This window comes from Triplophysa rosa, linkage group LG22 (assembly GCF_024868665.1).
Source record: "Triplophysa rosa linkage group LG22, Trosa_1v2, whole genome shotgun sequence".
In the NCBI taxonomy this organism is placed as follows: Eukaryota; Metazoa; Chordata; class Actinopteri; order Cypriniformes; family Nemacheilidae; genus Triplophysa; species Triplophysa rosa.
Window position 1 is genome coordinate 5,022,856 of NC_079911.1, and position 18,294 is coordinate 5,041,149.

Consider the following 18,294-nt stretch of genomic DNA (forward strand, 5'->3'; position numbering starts at 1 on the left):
AGACGTCGTCGTTTGCTTTGTTTCTGTCACGTCGCGTTCGTTAGCTCAGCCAACAGCGAAATCTCATTGGTGCGAGAGCCGGTAGCCCAACCCACAGGAATCTCTGTGGTCCATTCGGTGTCACACAGCTGTAAAGATGAACATTTTGATTGGCAATTCACTGTGTACAGTACAGACAATTTACGCGCTTGAGTAGGACGTGCAACAGGGTGGACCTCAGTTACAGTAGCTTAATTGTGATAATATACATTAATACTACTAATAAAACCTATTTATAGTTGATCCTCATTGGTTATTCTCATTACTGGCCATCGTTTGTTACCCTCATGTCGTTTAAACACACTCTTAACTCGGTGCTTCGATGCCACAGAAAAAAAAAGTTTTCTTTATAGGTTCCATAAAGAGGATCTTAATCCAGTTGAGCATCTGTGGGGTGTGCTGAACCCTGTGACAACATCATCGCATAATCTGGATCTGCTGCTCAGCATTTTAGTGTTAACTACCACCTTTATGGGTCTTGTAGAGTCCAAAGGTGGCCCTTTGGGAAGATGTTTAACCGTTCGTCTATTTAAATCGATAGATGTTTGATAAAGTTCATCACACATATTCAAGATCACTGTAGCTCCAGTTCTCTGAACTGTGCAGCAGGTGGCACTATTTAACATTAATGCATTTAACGCTTACCTCAATAAATCTGTCATGATTTATTTATTATCATGTCATTGAAAACATGTGCGTTGTAACAGTGTAAATCATTATATTTATAAAAATTATTAAATGGATGGTAATTTATTGAGATAATAAAGCCCTACACCGGCTACCCCGAACCAAACTTTATGAATAAAACGTAATTTTAAGTTTTACATTAATTTTGTTTAAAACAAATGCCTTGGATGGAAACATTTAATTTCTACTTTAAATGTATCAGAATAGCTGACCTAAATTTTGTTATCACCTTTTTATACTTCATTTAGTAGGAAAAACAAGACCACTTATATTTCTTTATCATTTTTTTATTTTATTTATCATTTACAGTGTTTACTGGCCTATGTGGTCCTTTGTGTTTAAGCAAATACACAGATGACGGTCAGGTCTCATATTGTTGGAGGTAAATTTATAGTATAGTAGTGTCGTAGATTACTAACAGCTGTAATCTATACCTTTTATAATCCATGTCAAGGTTCGGTCAAGCTTTACTCACTGTATGCTTGGAGTGGAAAAATCAAAACAGAACCTAATTTTAAACAAATGTGTTGTGTGTTGGAATTTAAAAGTGATGAAAATTCATTGATCATTTATTCATTTATCCAAACCTGCTTTGTTTGTTCTGCAGAACACAGAAGATATTTTGAAAGATGTTGGAACTCAAACATTGGCCCCCATTGACTTAAATATATGGACAAAACCACTGAGACATTACTGTCATGAAACGTGGGGGAAGAACCCAATAGCAGGCAGCAGGGGTGGTGAAGGGGTTAACAGAGAATTTATTAAATACACGGACAAAAAAAACACCCACGATGGGGGAAAAAACAGGCACGAGAACAAAACAAGAACTCAACGAAACACTTCCCTCGATGGGGCAAAACGAAAAACAAGAACAGCAAAACTAAACTAAAAACACGACCAAACGTCTAACAATTAAACACGGCAGGGTAAACCATAAAACTCACAGTTCATTGACAAGGGACCGGAACATAACAAACGCAATGACCGAGCAACAAGACAATGAAACATGAGGGTATTATATAGGGCAAGACAAACGAGGGCTAACGACACAGGGCAGGTGAGAAACATTAGACACAGCAGGGAAGCAATACATGAAACGAGAGGGGCGGGGCCAATGACAAGACACGAGAAAACACATGAGAAGTAAAAAACAAACAACTCATGGCTTTCTCGCATAAAACCTAAGGGCTCCGTCCTGATCCTGCCACATGACTAGAAATACAGAACCAAGAATGCAGGACCGTGACAATTACTCAATCTTCTTTTGTGTTCATGTTGAAATGACATGAGGGTGAGTTAATGACGCAAGAATTTTCATTTTTGGGTGAACTATCCCTTTAAGTTCCCAAGAGTCCTCAGAGTAATGTTTCCCACCCGTCCCTCTCGAACCCAATACGAATAACCCCGACATCCACCCTAGCCTGTCACATTCTGACTTCATTACATATTTGTATCATGTTACCAAACAGTGTCCGCGTGGATCATATTGTGTGACCTTAGCCTCCCAAATCCTTCTGTATTTCATTCTTCCTTTAAGCCACCTGTCTCCTGACCACATATCATCCAATCAGTTCCTAAATCCTGATGTGCAAAAAAATGTCACATTTTGAGAATAACAAAATGTAAGTTTTTTTTATTCACATCGATTTGACCTACATGTGACCTCACAAATTAATGTTACACTTCAAACCATAAAAGCGCTGTTTATAAAATAAATACATAAATATACAATATAAATATAACAGTATCTGATTCAAAGTAAACTAATACAAAAAAGACAATAAGGCTATAACTTGTCATGAGTCTCGGGGTGAGACATGGAGACAAGGACAGAGGACCCAAGTGCAGACAGCGGGTAAGGGGTTAACAAGACATACTTTAATAACAATTAAAAAAATACAAAGCAAAGACCCACGTGGGGGAACATAACAAAACATAGCAACACGGACAGGGACTAACTAGACTAGAAATAATAACATTTGACATGACCACTGTAAACTAAACTAACTACACAACAAGAACTCACCACAAAGACAAACACGACCCAACAGAACAATGATCCAGCACAGGACAGAAAACACAGGGACCTTATAAAAGGGACAAATCAAGAGGAAGCAGGTGCGGGGCATGAACTAATTAACAAACAATAACGAGGAGACGAAAGGGCTGGAACAGAGACGCCACACCTGAGAGTGGAAGACCAACAGGGACAAAACGTCACTCTCCACATAAAACAAGAGGTTCTATCATGGTTCTGCCACTAGGTCAAGAGAAGCAAGACAAGGTGGGGCAGAACCATGACAATAACTTAAACATCTATATAATCCTGTTTTCGGTTACTGATGTAAGTGTGTTTATAGGTAAAGCTCCCAAAATATACTTGGTAAAAAAGAATCTGGTGCACGCTAGAGAAATCTCTCTCTCTCTCTCTCTCTCTCTCTCTCTCTCTCTCTCTCTCTGTTTTACCTCCAAGCATCAGACAGAATGATTTCATCCGTTCAGTCGTATGTTGCCAGTCTAACACGCACACGCAGGGAGAGAATGCAGTCTCGTTCTGTCTCTTGTGATGAACGGGGTGTTTTTTAACTTAACTCTACTTAACTTTCGGGACGATATATAAGAAGTGAAGATGTTTCTATTCTACCTTCTGAGCTTGATTGGTAAGAAAAAAAACCTACAACAGGTGATTGTGTTAGTGTGTGTGCATGCCTCAAATGTCAGACATTTATTTTGAAACATTATAAATGGTTTACAATCTGTTAAAATCTAAAGCTTAAGTGACAAATGCATAAACTTAATGTTATAAGTCATAATGTACCATCAAATGAAAAGCCATCTGCTGCAAAAGTTTATTTTATATTTTATGATCATCACATATTTTTTTACTTTAAATTATGATCAATTTTGCCCACTTTATTATAATTTAAATGATAAAAGTAGGAAATAAATATATATATATATATATATATATATATTTTTTTTTTCCTACTTTTATCATATATATATATTGCCTATATACATTATGTGTTATATGTTTATATACTTTGATGTATTTTTGGCCATTTTATTCAATATTTTAAAACACATTTTTGAAGTCGTTAATAAAGATGAAAGAAGGTCATAGTTTGCTACCGTGTTTGGATCACTGCAGGTTGTCTTGTGTTTTAGTGACAGTTAAGTCTGAGCTTTTGCTGGGCTCATGCAGCTTTGACAAGAGCACCTGCGGCTACACAACTGATCCGGCCTTCCTCAGCTGGACCCTCGACCCTACCGGTGAGTCACACGCCTATTATGTGCCCTACAAAAACACATTTGTAATCATTTTATACCAAGTTGTGCAAGAATTTCACCGATCTCTTATGTTGTTTTTCATAAAGCAAAAAACATGACCATAGAAAAAAATAAAAGTGTTATTTTCAAGGCCACGTTTAACCTTGTGTTAGGCAGAGTTTTACGCGTTTAATTCTGAAAGGTGCTTCAAACATGATGCCCTGCAGTTTTGTGAAGCCAGAGATATACAATGTGAATGACTGACCTATAGGGTAATATGAACACTGTGATACGTCAGAATTACACTAACCCAGGGTTAAAATGATTTTGGGTTAAAACGTGGGACAAGCCCAGAAAGGTAGAAGAAATACTCTTTCGAAAGGCCAACATCTGGAAGCTATGGTATCAATGATAACCACATCTGGAGACAGTGAAACAGCACATTATTGGATCAGTGATGTGTTGTCTTTAAACGTGGCATGTTGCATATTTGCAGCAGTCAACCGAATCTTTTGCTTTTGCTCGAATCTGAAGAGCACGGGAAATTAATAAGAAATGTAAAGATCCAATCTGATTCCGAAAATACACGTGTGGAGCAGTGTTGGGTAAGTTACTCTGAAAAAGTAATTAATTACTAGTTACTAATTACACATTCGATAATGTAATTAGATTACTGTACAAGTTACTCTCTTCAAAAAGTATTTAATTACTTATTACTAATTACTTTCTATATCCTACATCAACCTTGATGAGATAAGTGATTCAAGGATAAACATGAAACGGCTCTTTCAATTCATTTAAATAAATAACATAAAACTACATAAAGTATTATTATTAATTACAAACGTGAGAATTATACATTAAAGCACGGATTTTAAAGTTAGACTTTGAATTTTGATGTCAATTCCTCTTCTGCACACACACATATTACACAAAGTATTTAGTTTAATTACATCAGAAGTAACTGTAATTAAATTACAGAAAAAATAAGAGTAATCCCTTACTTTACTTTTTCAAGGGGAAAGTAATTAAATTACAGTAACTAATTACTTAGTAACTAGTTACACCCAACACTGGTGTGGAGTAGCCCGAGCATGCCATTTTGGTTGTTCAACTGATGCTGCGAATGCATGTGAAGAAAGAACATGTTTTTGAAATCAAAAGTCAAAGTGTATTTGTTAATATTATTTCATAAAAGGCATATAAAATAAGTCAGTGAGTACAAAAGGTATTGTAAGTGAACTATCCCTTTAAATAAAGGAGTTTCTTTAAAAAATGTTTTCGTTTGTTTTTTTGGCTGTGTGAACACAAGCTCTTGCCATCAATGTTGTTTTCCTTCTGCTTTAATAAGGACACTTCATCACTGTTGACAAGCAAGCCCAGGAGGCCCAGGGAAAGGCGGTTCTGTTGGGTCCAGATGTGGATGGACAGGACTGGAGCTGTTTCAGGATGGTCTATCAGGTGACAGGTAATGCTTCCTTGCAGGTGCAGAAGCGCACAGATGGAGATAGTTTTGATCATGTGCTCTGGATGACCCAAAGACCGTCTGACAGCTGGCTCATTGCCAGCATCGACTTTCAGAACTCTACAGAACCATTCCAGGTGAGAAAACCCACTCTATATATTTCACCTGTATTCGTACATACACTTTTTTAAGCATGTGTTATGTGTATTTTGTTATTAGACTATCATGTTTGATCATTCTTCAATAGATTATCATTGAAAGTAAACTAAGAGAAGGTGACAGCAGTGTTTCCATTTTTGAGATCAAGATCTCAGACAACTACTGCATAGGTCAGTCCTGCTTTTTATGCGTGTTGTTACTTCTCTAATGCATGAAATGTTGAAAACGTTGTGTAGATTTAGAGTAAAGCAGGGAATCATAAAGTTATCTAGCAACCATCCGGAACACCCTAACAACCGTCTTGAACCACCAACTACCCTAGCAACCCCACACTGAAATATGCAGAATACCTTAGCAACCCCAAATAAATGCTCTATCAACACTCAAACATCATCTTTTTGAGTTTTACACAGGTCATAAAAATATTCAAATCCAGTTGTACATATTTTGGAAACATGAATTAATGTTGTGCCAAAATCAAGGCCAACGAACACATGAAAAGGAATTTAAATCAAAGAAAGAAAATGTTGTTCCCATTAAACAGTGCTCTAATGACTATTCATAGGAACCGGCCTGTGTTCACATTCTTGAGTCAGAAGAAAATCTTTTAAATGAATCCAGACTCCTTTTATTTAAATCTTTTATTGCGCAGCATTGCGACTGACTGTTATTTGAGTATTGCAAAGCTAGAAGACCTTTGTTTTTATATTTTCATGCAAAAAAATGATTTCTCTGCTCATGTGACTTTTAAGAGTGTGACTTTGGAGAACCTCATCTGTGTGGATACACAAACCAGAGGAACAGAAATATGAACTGGTGTGTGGGAAGAGCAGAAGATACGAAAAATGAAGACAGGACAGGTGAGCCTGTCCATACCATAAACTTATAGGCGACGCAAGATGCTGGGATAGGCTCCAGCCATCTTGTGACCCTGCAGAAGATAAGCGGGAGAATGAATAGATCTTAAAATGAGATATTGAAATAAATAACATGAAAACGTTTTATTGTATATTCTATGCTAAACAAAAAATATGAAAAAAGTTCAAAAGCGTAATTAACAAATAAATGTGTTCGATCACACAGGTCAGTATATGTATGTGGACTCTACGGACACTAAAAGCTTGCAGGAGGTGGCTAAGCTGGTGTCGCCAATAACCACAGCCCCAATGTCCGGCTGCTTAAGCTTCCAATACCAGCAGCATCATTCCGGAGACCATCTGTTCTCCGTGTTCACCAGGGATCAAGCTGGACAGTACCAGGAACTATGGAGAGCTGACCTACCCGAGAACAACCATGTGGACTGGAATCCAGAGGACAGGGTCTGGATACCTGTGCAAGTGGACCTGAAAGCTCCATATCCCGTAGAGGTACACAGACAACCACATGCTTACTAGTCGTGTAGAATACACACATTTAAGTACATTTTTCTCACAAGTCTGTTATTACTGTATAATTTCAGTTAAACACCAAATAAAAACAAAACAAACTGGATGGTTGGTTATCGTCAAACAGTCTCTTTCTGCGTAAGGGGGCAGTTCTTGGGGGAAAAAAAGATCCCATGTGGACCAGAAAAGTTTATTTTACAGAAAAGTAAAAGTGCATATATATTGCAGACTCGAAATATTTTACCACAAAAATTCGGGTCTTAAAGTCACGCAGGTCTTATATTTTATTGTGCACATCTTGGATTGGCTCAACATGTTGGACCCAGATGTCAGGGTAGTGCTGTAGCATTTTACCTTCTTTTATTTCTTTAGATCTCTCTCAGCTGTCTATCAAAGGATTCAGAAATTTCATTTGCATCTTAGAGTTAAATTACAGCACACAACAACATCCCCCATTGACTTCCATTATGGACACAAAACCACAGAGACATTTCTCAGAATATCTTCGACAGTCATATAAAGGTTTTAAAAGTGTTTTTCTGTGTCTTTGGTGTTAAAAGTTGCCCATGCATGTATTAGAAAAAAAATAATTAATTAAAATTAAAAGTGAAAGTGAATGCTTATCCAGACCTGCCTGAAACGCCTCGTGTAACCACACCCCCACAAATCCACGTCAGTTCGTGGTATGATTTGACTAAGACCGCCCAAATGTATTTGCAAGTAAGGTGGGCGTACCTGTCAGTACAATTGCTTTGGAACCTGATGTTCCAAATATGGTAAGAGGCGTTACATTTCCGTCACACGCTTGCAGTATTCCACCAATCACTAAGCACTGGTTAACTGGCCAATCATAGCACACCTCGCTTTTCAGAGCCATGAGCTTCGTAAAAAATCTGCGCGTATCAGAGAGGCGGGGCAAAGAGGAGATACAAACATGTATGGTATGTGGAAAACACAGCATTTTTTAACCTTAAATTGTGTATACACATTGCATTACATCTAAAACAAACCATAATATTCGTTTTGGCCATGTCATGTGACCCCTTTTAATGACTTGGTTGAGTAAATATGAGTAAATATGTACTGTTATGTATTTGTGTTTCATGAAGTTGGTGTTTGAGGTGGCGTTCAACAGTCCACATGGAGGCTATGTGGTTCTTGATGACATCACCTTCTCTCCAGAATTCTGTAATGCAGGAACAGGTATGTTTACAGTGCATCTCAGTCAGTGATCCATCCACTAAACGCACAGACTTTTCACATATTTGTACATTCAGCATTACTGTGCATTCATACATTTTATCAGTACATGCATTCCAGGAATTAAACCCATGACTTTGGTTTTCATTCAGAAAATTAGAAACATGTACTAAAAAGCCCACTTCCAAGTCTCTATCAGATTTGATTCTGGTCCCATTTTTTTTCTACCAGCTTTATTGTCCATTAGGATACCATTATACATTTTATAGTATTCCAATCTAAACCAACATCAATACATCATATTAAACCTAAATCCAATGACTGCTTCCCCAGAACCGACCTTTGATCCATCTGCTGCAAACTGTGACTTTGAGTCAGGATATTGTCAGTACACGCAGGCACTGAGGGACGGTCCGCTGTGGAAAAGAGTCTCAGTACGGCCCAACATCTACAGCGTTGGAGATCACACCACAGGATCAGGTGCAACCATCTATCTGGATCTACAGATGCTTTGGGACAACTGCTAATGACAAATTCATTGCCAGGTTAAAGAGAAAGTTCACCCAAATTTAAATTCTGTCATCATTTATTTACCCCCATGTCATTCAAAACCTGAATGTGACTAATTCTTCTGTGAAACACAAAAGAAGGAATTTTTAGAAAATAGGTTTGTGTCCTACAATGAAAGTCAATGGGGTTCAGTTCACAATATCTTTTGTGTTCTGCAAGAAATTCATACAGGTTTGGAATAAATGATGAACGAATTTTCATTTTTGGATGAACTATTCCTTAAATGAAATTTGACAATTATACACAAAAAAGCTAAAAATAGGTGTTCTTTCTGTACAGGATCGTTTCTGTTGGCCAACTCTCGCTTTAATTCACAGTCTGGTTATGTGAGCCGTCTGTTTGGACCGCTGATGCCCGGAAATCAGAAATACTGTGTGAAGTTCTTCTATTCCATGCGAGGTCTTAGTGGAACAGACTTGGCTGTGTATCTGTATTATACAGATGGCTCTAAACAACAAAAAATATGGACTCAAAATGAGAAGATAAGACACATTTGGATTGAAGTTGAACTGACCATAGAAAGCCAAAAGAATGCTCAGGTAAGATGGTCTAAACACAAGCTAAATGGTTCTATTATTGGCACATATAGGCCAGACATTAGACCGTGCCGGTTAACATTGACAAACCCTTTTTGATTTTGAGTCTGGCGTGCTTCTCTTACATCTGTTAGCAAGACATGAGACCATTTATATATAGCAGGATCCAGATTTAGAGAAATAAATGTTCATGACAGAAAAATGAGGAAAGACTTAAAGGAGTAGGTCCCCAAAACTGTAAACATTCTGTCATCATGTACCCACTGTGAAACAAAAAAGGAGAAATTATAAAGAATGTTTTGAACGTTTATTTTTTTTCCCATACAAACCATCCACTGACCACTGGCTGTCAAAAGTGCAAAAAGTGAAAGAAATACTATAGTATTTAATATGACTTCTGAGGCAATGCAATGACTTTGTGTAATGAACAAAAGTTGTTGTTTGCCCATCTTCAAATAAGCTAGGGGAGTTCTTGAATTTCATTTGCATATGCTTAAAGTAGTGATGTCATGATTGGTCATGTGACATGTAAGAACTTACACCATTTTAGGAGTTACACATCAATGACAACAAACTGTTGCAGCATACAGAGCCACATTTTTATTGAATCACACAATTGCAAACTTTGTTTTGATCTTGTTCCTCACACGAAGTTTGGAATAGTGCACCATATGATTTCATTTTATGATGCTTTTGTGGTGCTTTTTTTTGTTCTTTTTGTTCTTTGTCATCCTTTTTTGCGAAATAAAAAAAGAGAATCTCAGACAAAACTTGTGCAAATGCTGACAAAAATGATCTTGTATTACTTTATTTTGTATTCATTTATATAAACTCATTGCACAAATCTATATTCATTTATATATATTAGGAATATTGCACTGCTTAAAAACAAATAAAAGAAACACTTCATGTTTGCTTTTTGATCTTTCTTCCTTGGGCTGCAAAGATGGTTTTCATCAGTACGTGCAAAAATGTTTGGAGTTGTGGCTCCGTTGGTCTTGATGACATTAAAGTCAGCCTCGGGGACTGCTTACCATTAGGTAAACAAGCATTGTTTATAACAATTCACGGTGCATTTGCATCTTAAATTGATTCCTTGATCTGGTTATTGCAAACAGACATGCTGAAAGTGTTTTTTTTTCGCAGCATTGTCGCTGTCGAACCCGTGTCAGTGTAACTTTGAGGCTGATTTCTGTGGATACTCTCAATATAAAAAAGACACAGGCGACTGGATGCTGGCCAGAGGACCTACACCAACCTCTTACACAGGGCCAAGAGGAGACCACACTACAGGATTTGGTCAGTTATTCATTTCCCAGGATTGATAGATTATAATTTGTACATAATCTACAATTTTAGATCATTATTAGTCAAATATGTTCTTGCCTCAAAAAAATGTAGAGAGAAATATTTCCAAGTTGAGTTTTGTGGATTTTAGTCAAAGTATGTTAGTATGTTCAGTATGTCATTCTACAGAACAGATACAAAATGCAGTCCCCATTCATAAATTAAAAAAACATACATATATATATATATATATATTAGGCAACTGACACATATTTACAAAAATCAAGTTCATTACCATCCGTTACTAAGAGGCAATATAACGAATTCAAAACAAAACAAAATGTAATTTTAGAAAAAAAAAATTGTGTTTTACACAATTTTATCATATTCAGGTCATTGATGTTTGAATTTTACTGTTCTAACATTTTAAGATAAGTGCAAAATAAGGTTGAATTGTCAATACCGAAACAACCATGACTGTTATAATTATATATAAAAATAAAAAACTTGATATATTTCAAATCTAAAATTTACGAACAACAAAAAAACGAGACGTTTATACTTGCTGCTTAAATTGAAATAATAGGGAAAAGTAAATAGTTTATAAATACTAAAAAATTGTAAAATTAATTATTTTATTTTATGCTGAATAAACAAATGAAAAATATTTAGTTGTTTCCTATTTATTACCATTTATTTTGGGTACTGAGACGAATGGTAAAATTTTCTAAAATTGTGAAAATGTATTAAAAGATTTAGCCATAGTAAATGTCTACATTTCAGATACAAAGCAATACAAATAAAAAATAAATTTGAATAGAAAAGATAAGATAAAAATGTTCAACTTCACTCAAACCTGAATTTTATATAGCCTAGGACTAATGCATAACGTTACACAGACAAGTTAGTCTCACATTAATATGTTGAACTCAAACGACTATCCTTCGAAACAGTGTGTCATTTTTTGGAGGATCTATTGACAGAAATGCAACATGAGGTGTATAAAGACCTTATACATAATGAAGCATTATGATTTTATTACTTGAGAATGAGCGATGTCGATCTACGTAGCCTACAGCAGGTCCCAATTCGCCATGCTGTTTATACAGTAGCCCTAAACGGACAAATTGATTTACAGAGCGTGTTTTGTAAATATGTTATCTCCTTCAGCAAAGAAGCGAAAGCGTGACGACATCTTAGCCCTGTGTCAGCCGCCGTAGTGCTTCGAATGGAAGGGCTGGAGTGAGCCGGTGGTTGCACGTTGCAATTTAACCACTAGATGCCGCTAGATTTCATGGACATTTATTCTGGTGCAATGCCTTGGGGTTGCATTTCCCGAAACCTTCTTATCGCAATGTCGTTCTTAAGAATATATCACTATCACTACCTTATATAAGGAGGAGATCTGGCCCTCCCGGCTGAGCCTGGTTTCTCCCGAGGTTTTTTTTTCTCCATTATTCAGCATTGGAGTTTGGGTTCCTCGCCACAGCAGAGCAGTGCAGTGTTGGCTTGCTCACCGGGAGACTGCATTTATTTATTTATTCATTTATTTATTAGATATTATTTATTATAATGATCTTGCTTGGTCTATAAACACCATGCACTGTGCTGTGTTTTACCTTTCTGTGTTTTTCTTGTTTGCTCCTGTAAAGCTGCTTTGGAACAATGCACATTGTGAAAAGCGCTATATAAATAAAATTGAATTGAATTGAATTAAACTGTTCATATGCTGATTTAAGATGGTTCTTAGCTGGTTTAAGATCAAACCAGAATCGATCAAAACATACCTTACCCAGCATATACTGGATTTTTCAACAGGGGAGCTTACATAAATAGTTGTATTTTTTAACTAACATTTAAAAGAGATTAATAAATACTTTAACAAATGTATTGCTCATTCATTGTTCTTTAATGTTAGTTAATAGCCTACATTTTTATTTGGCTAAATTGGCTTTTATTCACATAGGCCCATACTGTAATCATTGATCAGCGCACATATAGACAGAAACGCAAACTTAAACGCAAGAACTGTTGCAGAGACTCCGCANTTCTTGATGACATCACCTTCTCTCCAGAATTCTGTAATGCAGGAACAGGTATGTTTACAGTGCATCTCAGTCAGTGATCCATCCACTAAACGCACAGACTTTTCACATATTTGTACATTCAGCATTACTGTGCATTCATACATTTTATCAGTACATGCATTCCAGGAATTAAACCCATGACTTTGGTTTTCATTCAGAAAATTAGAAACATGTACTAAAAAGCCCACTTCCAAGTCTCTATCAGATTTGATTCTGGTCCCATTTTTTTTCTACCAGCTTTATTGTCCATTAGGATACCATTATACATTTTATAGTATTCCAATCTAAACCAACATCAATACATCATATTAAACCTAAATCCAATGACTGCTTCCCCAGAACCGACCTTTGATCCATCTGCTGCAAACTGTGACTTTGAGTCAGGATATTGTCAGTACACGCAGGCACTGAGGGACGGTCCGCTGTGGAAAAGAGTCTCAGTACGGCCCAACATCTACAGCGTTGGAGATCACACCACAGGATCAGGTGCAACCATCTATCTGGATCTACAGATGCTTTGGGACAACTGCTAATGACAAATTCATTGCCAGGTTAAAGAGAAAGTTCACCCAAATTTAAATTCTGTCATCATTTATTTACCCCCATGTCATTCAAAACCTGAATGTGACTAATTCTTCTGTGAAACACAAAAGAAGGAATTTTTAGAAAATAGGTTTGTGTCCTACAATGAAAGTCAATGGGGTTCAGTTCACAATATCTTTTGTGTTCTGCAAGAAATTCATACAGGTTTGGAATAAATGATGAACGAATTTTCATTTTTGGATGAACTATTCCTTAAATGAAATTTGACAATTATACACAAAAAAGCTAAAAATAGGTGTTCTTTCTGTACAGGATCGTTTCTGTTGGCCAACTCTCGCTTTAATTCACAGTCTGGTTATGTGAGCCGTCTGTTTGGACCGCTGATGCCCGGAAATCAGAAATACTGTGTGAAGTTCTTCTATTCCATGCGAGGTCTTAGTGGAACAGACTTGGCTGTGTATCTGTATTATACAGATGGCTCTAAACAACAAAAAATATGGACTCAAAATGAGAAGATAAGACACATTTGGATTGAAGTTGAACTGACCATAGAAAGCCAAAAGAATGCTCAGGTAAGATGGTCTAAACACAAGCTAAATGGTTCTATTATTGGCACATATAGGCCAGACATTAGACCGTGCCGGTTAACATTGACAAACCCTTTTTGATTTTGAGTCTGGCGTGCTTCTCTTACATCTGTTAGCAAGACATGAGACCATTTATATATAGCAGGATCCAGATTTAGAGAAATAAATGTTCATGACAGAAAAATGAGGAAAGACTTAAAGGAGTAGGTCCCCAAAACTGTAAACATTCTGTCATCATGTACCCACTGTGAAACAAAAAAGGAGAAATTATAAAGAATGTTTTGAACGTTTATTTTTTTTCCCATACAAACCATCCACTGACCACTGGCTGTCAAAAGTGCAAAAAGTGAAAGAAATACTATAGTATTTAATATGACTTCTGAGGCAATGCAATGACTTTGTGTAATGAACAAAAGTTGTTGTTTGCCCATCTTCAAATAAGCTAGGGGAGTTCTTGAATTTCATTTGCATATGCTTAAAGTAGTGATGTCATGATTGGTCATGTGACATGTAAGAACTTACACCATTTTAGGAGTTACACATCAATGACAACAAACTGTTGCAGCATACAGAGCCACATTTTTATTGAATCACACAATTGCAAACTTTGTTTTGATCTTGTTCCTCACACGAAGTTTGGAATAGTGCACCATATGATTTCATTTTATGATGCTTTTGTGGTGCTTTTTTTTGTTCTTTTTGTTCTTTGTCATCCTTTTTTGCGAAATAAAAAAAGAGAATCTCAGACAAAACTTGTGCAAATGCTGACAAAAATGATCTTGTATTACTTTATTTTGTATTCATTTATATAAACTCATTGCACAAATCTATATTCATTTATATATATTAGGAATATTGCACTGCTTAAAAACAAATAAAAGAAACACTTCATGTTTGCTTTTTGATCTTTCTTCCTTGGGCTGCAAAGATGGTTTTCATCAGTACGTGCAAAAATGTTTGGAGTTGTGGCTCCGTTGGTCTTGATGACATTAAAGTCAGCCTCGGGGACTGCTTACCATTAGGTAAACAAGCATTGTTTATAACAATTCACGGTGCATTTGCATCTTAAATTGATTCCTTGATCTGGTTATTGCAAACAGACATGCTGAAAGTGTTTTTTTTTCGCAGCATTGTCGCTGTCGAACCCGTGTCAGTGTAACTTTGAGGCTGATTTCTGTGGATACTCTCAATATAAAAAAGACACAGGCGACTGGATGCTGGCCAGAGGACCTACACCAACCTCTTACACAGGGCCAAGAGGAGACCACACTACAGGATTTGGTCAGTTATTCATTTCCCAGGATTGATAGATTATAATTTGTACATAATCTACAATTTTAGATCATTATTAGTCAAATATGTTCTTGCCTCAAAAAAATGTAGAGAGAAATATTTCCAAGTTTTGTGGATTTTAGTCAAAGTATGTTAGTATGTTCAGTATGTCATTCTACAGAACAGATACAAAATGCAGTCCCCCATTCATAAATTAAAAAAACATACATATATATATATATATATTAGGCAACTGACACATATTTACAAAAATCAAGTTCATTACCATCCGTTACTAAGAGGCAATATAACGAATTCAAAACAAAACAAAATGTAATTTTAGAAAAAAAAAATTGTGTTTTACACAATTTTATCATATTCAGGTCATTGATGTTTGAATTTTACTGTTCTAACATTTTAAGATAAGTGCAAAATAAGGTTGAATTGTCAATACCGAAACAACCATGACTGTTATAATTATATATAAAAATAAAAAACTTGATATATTTCAAATCTAAAATTTACGAACAACAAAAAAACGAGACGTTTATACTTGCTGCTTAAATTGAAATAATAGGGAAAAGTAAATAGTTTATAAATACTAAAAAATTGTAAAATTAATTATTTTATTTTATGCTGAATAAACAAATGAAAAATATTTAGTTGTTTCCTATTTATTACCATTTATTTTGGGTACTGAGACGAATGGTAAAATTTTCTAAAATTGTGAAAATGTATTAAAAGATTTAGCCATAGTAAATGTCTACATTTCAGATACAAAGCAATACAAATAAAAAATAAATTTGAATAGAAAAGATAAGATAAAAATGTTCAACTTCACTCAAACCTGAATTTTATATAGCCTAGGACTAATGCATAACGTTACACAGACAAGTTAGTCTCACATTAATATGTTGAACTCAAACGACTATCCTTCGAAACAGTGTGTCATTTTTTGGAGGATCTATTGACAGAAATGCAACATGAGGTGTATAAAGACCTTATACATAATGAAGCATTATGATTTTATTACTTGAGAATGAGCGATGTCGATCTACGTAGCCTACAGCAGGTCCCAATTCGCCATGCTGTTTATACAGTAGCCCTAAACGGACAAATTGATTTACAGAGCGTGTTTTGTAAATATGTTATCTCCTTCAGCAAAGAAGCGAAAGCGTGACGACATCTTAGCCCTGTGTCAGCCGCCGTAGTGCTTCGAATGGAAGGGCTGGAGTGAGCCGGTGGTTGCACGTTGCAATTTAACCACTAGATGCCGCTAGATTTCATGGACATTTATTCTGGTGCAATGCCTTGGGGTTGCATTTCCCGAAACCTTCTTATCGCAATGTCGTTCTTAAGAATATATCACTATCACTACCTTATATAAGGAGGAGATCTGGCCCTCCCGGCTGAGCCTGGTTTCTCCCGAGGTTTTTTTTTCTCCATTATTCAGCATTGGAGTTTGGGTTCCTCGCCACAGCAGAGCAGTGCAGTGTTGGCTTGCTCACCGGGAGACTGCATTTATTTATTTATTTATTCATTTATTTATTAGATATTATTTATTATAATGATCTTGCTTGGTCTATAAACACCATGCACTGTGCTGTGTTTTACCTTTCTGTGTTTTTCTTATTTGCTCCTGTAAAGCTGCTTTGGAACAATGCACATTGTGAAAAGCGCTATATAAATTAAAATTGAATTGAATTGAATTGAATATAACTTAAGAATGACAATGCGTTAAGAAGGTTTCGGGAAAAGCAGCCCATTAATGTCACTGATCATTCTTAAAATTGTGCTTTCCTTTTCAATATTTTGTATCCTATCTTTCTTCTTTTAGGTCATTATTTGTATATTGAGGCGTCATTTATGCTTCCCGGTAACAAAGCTCGTCTGCTGTCCAGCTCTCTACGGGGATCTAGAGAAGCACAGTGCTTACAGTTTTACTACCATATGTATGGATCAGGGACGGGCCAGCTAAGTGTTTATCTCCAGACTGGACAAGAGGACGAAGACACACTGTTATGGACACGTTATGAAGAGCAGGGTGTGTCCTGGCTCAGAGCTTCAATAACTTACCAAAATGACCAACTACACCAGGTCAGTCACATTGAACTACATGAGCCATAAACCAACTGGTTTGCTTCAGGACCCAGATTTGACATCAATACAGCACAGTGCTGAAATAGTAGCCTACAAAACTAAAAACATTGTCTTACTAGCAAACTGTAATGTTCTGTTAAAATTGTAGCGAGAAAGCTGAATCTGTATGAAGGTGCTTCATAAATCCAAATGCAAAACCCTAATAATGTGTCTTGCCAAATAGATATTTAGCTGTTTATGTCAACAACTAAATATCTACAAAGCATTTATCTTCCTTTAAAAAGGTTTAGAAGTCTAGTTATTTTGCCATCCTATCTTTGATATCTACATTACTTTAACTCTTTCCTTCCTTTAGATTGTGTTTGAAGCCATGAGAGGTGCATCAGTAAGAAGTGATATTGCAATCGATGATGTAGTTTTTAAAAGAGGACCGTGCAGAGGTATTCTTAATAAATTGTTTATCAAGTACATTTGTTATTTAGGTTATCATAAACATATCTTTATATACTGTTTGTCCATTTGTCTTCACAGACTCTGCTGCTGACCATATCCCTGCTGGGAGTTCTCCTGGAAATAATATTAATGATATTCAGTGAAAGAGTTTTAAACAAAACTGAAGGACAGAGAAAACATGTGAAAGTACAGATGGTGTTCAGTTTTCTGTGAGGCTGAATGAGAAGGAAACAGCTGCCAGTTATGCTTGTTTTTACATTTTTCTTTTCCACCACTGTATCCGTTAACCTGCAAACTTTGTAAATAGTTCTTGTTTATTTTACTTGATCTACTGCTATGCAAAACAAATGTTTAAAGACCACGCTTTGTACTGAAAGTTTTTACAGAATGGTGCAAGGTCATCAAAATGATTTTATGAAGCCTGTAGACCCCCTGTTTGCTTGATAGTTGCCTCAGTACAGATACTTTGACCTAGCTGTCAAATAAAATGAAGAGAAATGAAATAAATGATGTTTATTTTGTGTGAATAAAACATATTTTTTTCTGTTATAGTGTGTGAATGTGCAATATTTAATGGTCTTTTTGTGGTTACAAGACAAAGCCTGATTTCTATCAGGATTATTTGATACAGAGGATTATTAATTTCTTGAT

The 18,294-nt window shown here is 36.1% G+C and overlaps 1 protein-coding gene across 1 annotated transcript; it reads left to right on the top strand.

Annotated features, from left to right (window-relative positions):
* Positions 1 to 3,207: 3,207 nt before the first annotated feature.
* Positions 3,208 to 18,192, top strand: mamdc2b (MAM domain containing 2b). The gene is made up of 14 exons (XM_057321940.1): positions 3,208 to 3,389; positions 3,898 to 4,002; positions 5,351 to 5,601; positions 5,712 to 5,793; positions 6,376 to 6,483; positions 6,707 to 6,990; positions 8,118 to 8,211; positions 8,542 to 8,688; positions 9,058 to 9,317; positions 10,261 to 10,354; positions 10,461 to 10,613; positions 16,928 to 17,187; positions 17,546 to 17,630; positions 17,722 to 18,192. The coding sequence occupies exons 1-14, from the start codon at positions 3,359 to 3,361 to the stop codon at positions 17,784 to 17,786; spliced, it is 2,019 nt and encodes a 672-aa protein (XP_057177923.1). The 5' UTR covers positions 3,208 to 3,358; the 3' UTR covers positions 17,787 to 18,192.
* Positions 18,193 to 18,294: the final 102 nt, after the last annotated feature.